General features: G+C 51.0%; 1 protein-coding gene across 1 annotated transcript in view; it reads right to left on the bottom strand.

Moving 5' to 3' along the window:
* Nucleotides 1-740: 740 nt before the first annotated feature.
* LOC311248155 (capZ-interacting protein-like) overlaps nucleotides 741-4,341 on the bottom strand; it is a gene marked incomplete at its 3' end in the record, with an annotated part of 45,092 nt that continues 41,491 nt past the window's right edge. Inside the window, exons 5-6 of the mRNA XM_084339093.1 lie at nucleotides 1,877-2,134; nucleotides 741-1,181 (exon numbers count right to left, since the gene is read on the bottom strand). Of these exons, the coding sequence (XP_084195219.1) occupies nucleotides 741-1,181; nucleotides 1,877-2,134 (699 nt within the window). The remainder of the gene's footprint in view (nucleotides 1,182-1,876; nucleotides 2,135-4,341) is intronic.

Here is a 4,341-nt window from a genome sequence, read left to right as displayed (position 1 = left end):
CACCACCTGCTGATCATTAACAATGATGTTGTCAATCATGTAGAGTATTTTTCTCAGCACAATCCATGCTTGTTCCTCATATGTTAGCTCCGGCTAGTTAGCCACAGACCAATGCAAAGTCAATGGGGTCAGGCTCCTGTCTGTACAAGCCGACTGATGCTCACTGAAACTTACAGTAGGTCACTGTGCACACAAAGTAGATTTCAGTTGTCCTCAGTCAGCTTGTACAGACAGGAGCATGACCCCAAAATAGGGTTCTAAAAATCAGAACTCACTATTTTGGAACTGGTACTTACACAACAGTAATCCTTTACCCTGATGCAAATGAGCTGTACTTTAGAAAGAGAATCAGTGAGAAATTGATCTGAAGCGTCGTTCCAAAGCGGATCTGTAGCACATTACATTTATTGTGCACGTTTGGCTGCGCTGGTTATTAACCCTAAACTGCGTTAGGTAGACATATTACAAACCTCAATGGACCTATCTCAAACCCCGCCCCCACTCTTCTCCTCTCGATCCTCCGATCGCAACTGCCGTGCGGTCGAACTCTGACGACTCACCTCCCTCTCGCTCCCATGTACCGCATCTTCGTCCTTCTCCCCATCCCTCTTCTTCTCGCAGGACACCTCCTCGCCCCCTCCTCCTCCTCCTCCTCCTCCTCCTCCTCCGACCAGCTCGACTGAACGGCAGTTGCTCCCAGAGGAATCCCTCCTTCCCCCCTTCTCTCCCACCACGGACCCGGTGCCTTCGTTTCCCGCCCCGGCGTCTTCACTCCCCTCCTCCTCCTTCACAGGCTGCGCCTCTTCCTCTACCTTCCTCTCCTCCTCTTCCTCCTCTTCCCGAGGTGCCGAGCTGTTCGCCGAGAGTGCTCGTCCCTCCGGCTGCGTCTCTCTGGGGGAGGAGGCCGGCGTCGGGCCGGGTACTGTCTTTGTCTCGGTCTGATCACGGGGGTCCGCTTCTGTCCCCTCCTCCCTGGCCTCCTCGCGGGATACCTCTCCGTCCCTTTCCACTCGTCCCCCTTCCGCTGTTTTGGCCTGGGGGCTGTTGGGGGGAGAAAGGGTGGGGTCCTCCTCCTCCTCCCCCTCCTCCTCTCCCGTGGCCCCGGCTGTTCCCTCTCCGCCGCTGGACGTCCTGTGTCGCCGGGACGGGGGGCGTCGCCTGATGGACAGGCGGGCTCTGCCCTGGAGGAGGACGAGCAAGGAAGCGAAAGATTCAAATGACGAAGTAGATGCCAAAACACAAAAAACATGATTAAATATTAACAGTTGTCAGTAGGGATGTCCGATATTATCGGCCGATATCGGCATTAAAATGTGATATCGGAAAATATAAGTATCGGTTTAAAAAAAATTGCATTTATTTATTATTTTTATTTTTTTTACATTTCTATAACCTTTATTTACCCAGGCAAGCAAGTAAGAACAAATTCTGATTTTATTTATTGTCAAAAGTATGCATAATGTTGTGTCCACAACAAGAGATATGTAATGTTAATTACCTGAAATTATTCCATTTTTGGGGGGGGGGACCCTGCATATATCGGTATCGGTTGATATCGGTATCGGAAATTAAGAGTTGGACAATATCGGTATATCGGTATCGGTAAAAAAGCCAATATCGAGCATCCCTAGTTGTCAGTCTTTCAATCCATCGTAACTCAATGGGGATCACTCGCGGAAACAAAACGTGCACTTCACCAGAGACCAAAATAATGGCGCCTAGATCTCAAAATGCTCCTCACAACAAGTAATGCAATACACACGCACGCACGTACACGCGCACAGTCGCACACACGGTATCAGGGGCCGTTTAGGTCGACAGTATATACGCCCTAAACGGCCCCCTCTCATACACGGGCGCACGCACAGGCACACACCTTGTTGATGCTTGGCAATATGGATCCCTCTGTGGCAGTAGCCGGGGTTTCGAAGGAGGTGGGGGCCTCCTCTTCACTCTGAGGAGGGGGGGTGGCGCTGCTCACCGGGCTCGTGGGGGTAACTGTGGGTATGGGGGTTACCGTGGTGATGGCAACAGCAGGGTCACAGGGAGAAGGTGGGGTGAAAGAGGGGGGCAGCAGCCTCAGGCCGGGACTTTTAGGGGAAGGCAGGAAGTTGGGAGACAATGTAAGGTTGGCCTGTAAAAAAAGAGAACAAATTATTGTGATTATAATTCGTTTTTCTGTTGTTGAGCGGCCAGTCCCCTCCATTTTCTTTTTTATTGAGACAGTAGGAAGGCTGAGAGGGAGACAGAGTAGAGGAGACACAGGAGAGAAGGTTCTGTATTGAGACAGTAGGAAGGCTGAGAGGGAGACAGAGTAGGGGAGACACAGGAGAGAAGGTTCTTTATTGAGACAGTAGGAAGGCTGAGAGGGAGACAGAGCAGGAGAGACACATGAGAGAAGGTTCTTTATTGAGACAGTAGGAAGGCTGAGAGGGAGACAGAGTAGGGGAGACACAGGAGAGAAGGTTCTTTATTGAGACGGTAGGAAGGCTGAGAGGGAGACAGAGTAGAGGAGACACAGGAGAGAAGGTTCTTTATTGAGACAGTAGGAAGGCTGAGAGGGAGACAGAGTAGAGGAGACACAGGAGAGAAGGTTCTTTATTGAGACGGTAGGAAGGCTGAGAGAGAGAGTAAAGGAGACGCAGGAGAGAAGGTTCTTTATTGAGACAGTAGGACGGCTGAGAGGGAGACAGAGTAGAGGAGACACAGGAGAGAAGGGTCTTTATTGAGACGGTAGGAAGGCTGAGAGAGAGAGTAAAGGAGACGCAGGAGAGAAGGTTCTTTATTGAGACAGTAGGACGGCTGACAGGGAGACAGAGTAGAGGAGACACAGGAGAGAAGGTTCTTTATTGAGACGGTAGGAAGGCTGAGAGGGAGACAGAGTAGGGGAGACACAGGAGAGAAGGGTCTTTATTGAGACGGTAGGAAGGCTGAGAGGGAGACAGAGTAGGGGAGACACAGGAGAGAAGGTTCTGTATTGAGACGGTAGGAAGGCTGAGAGGGAGACAGAGTATGGGAGACACAGGAGAGAAGGTTCTTTATTGAGACAGTAGGGAGGCTGAGAGGGAGAGAGTGTAAAGGAGACGCAGGAGAGAAGGTTCTTTATTGAGACAGTAGGAAGGCTGAGAGGGAGACAGAGTAGGGGAGACACAGGAGAGAAGGGTCTTTATAGAGACAGTAGGACGGCTGAGAGGGAGACAGAGTAGGGGAGACACAGGAGAGAAGGTTCTTTATTGAGACGGTAGGAAGGCTGAGAGGGAGACAGAGTAGGGGAGACACAGGAGAGAAGGGTCTTTATTGAGACGGTAGGAAGGCTGAGAGGGAGACAGAGTAGGGGAGACACAGGAGAGAAGGGTCTTTATTGAGACGGTAGGAAGGCTGAGAGGGAGACAGAGTAGGGGAGACACAGGAGAGAAGGTTCTGTATTGAGACGGTAGGAAGGCTGAGAGGGAGACAGAGTATGGGAGACACAGGAGAGAAGGTTCTTTATTGAGACAGTAGGGAGGCTGAGAGGGAGAGAGTGTAAAGGAGACGCAGGAGAGAAGGTTCTTTATTGAGACAGTAGGAAGGCTGAGAGGGAGACAGAGTAGGGGAGACACAGGAGAGAAGGGTCTTTATAGAGACAGTAGGACGGCTGAGAGGGAGACAGAGTAGGGGAGACACAGGAGAGAAGGTTCTTTATTGAGACGGTAGGAAGGCTGGGAGAGAGAGAGAGTATGGGAGACATAGGAGAGAAGGTTCTTTATTGAGACAGTAGGGAGGCTGAGAGGGAGAGAGAGTAAAGGAGACGCAGGAGAGAAGGTTCTTTATAGAGACAGTAGGAAGGCTGAGAGGGAGACAGAGTAGGGGAGACACAGGAGAGAAGGTTCTTTATTGAGACGGTAGGAAGGCTGAGAGGGAGACAGAGTAGGGGAGACACAGGAGAGAAGGGTCTTTATTGAGACAGTAGGAAGGCTGAGAGGGAGACAGAGTAGGGGAGACACAGGAGAGAAGGTTCTTTATTGAGACAGTAGGAAGGCTGAGAGGGAGACAGAGTAGGGGAGACACAGGAGAGAAGGTTCTTTATTGAGACAGTAGGAAGGCTGAGAGGGAGACAGAGTAGGGGAGACACAGGAGAGAAGGTTCTTTATTGAGATGGTAGGAAGGCTGAGAGGGAGACAGAGTAGGGGAGACACAGGAGAGAAGGTTCTTTATTGAGACAGTAGGGAGGCTGAGAGGGAGACAGAGTAGGGGAGACACAGGAGAGAAGGTTCTGTATTGAGACAGTAGGAAGGCTGAGAGGGAGACAGAGTAGGGGAGACACAGGAGAGAAGGTTCTGTATTGAGACGGTAGGAAGGCTG

The sequence above is a fragment of the Notolepis coatsorum genome (assembly GCF_963971535.1).
Source record: "Notolepis coatsorum genome assembly, contig: SCAFFOLD_211, whole genome shotgun sequence".
In the NCBI taxonomy this organism is placed as follows: domain Eukaryota; kingdom Metazoa; phylum Chordata; class Actinopteri; order Aulopiformes; family Paralepididae; genus Notolepis; species Notolepis coatsorum.
Note: the sequence above shows the minus strand (reverse complement) of the source record. Positions and strands in the feature narration are given on the sequence as shown.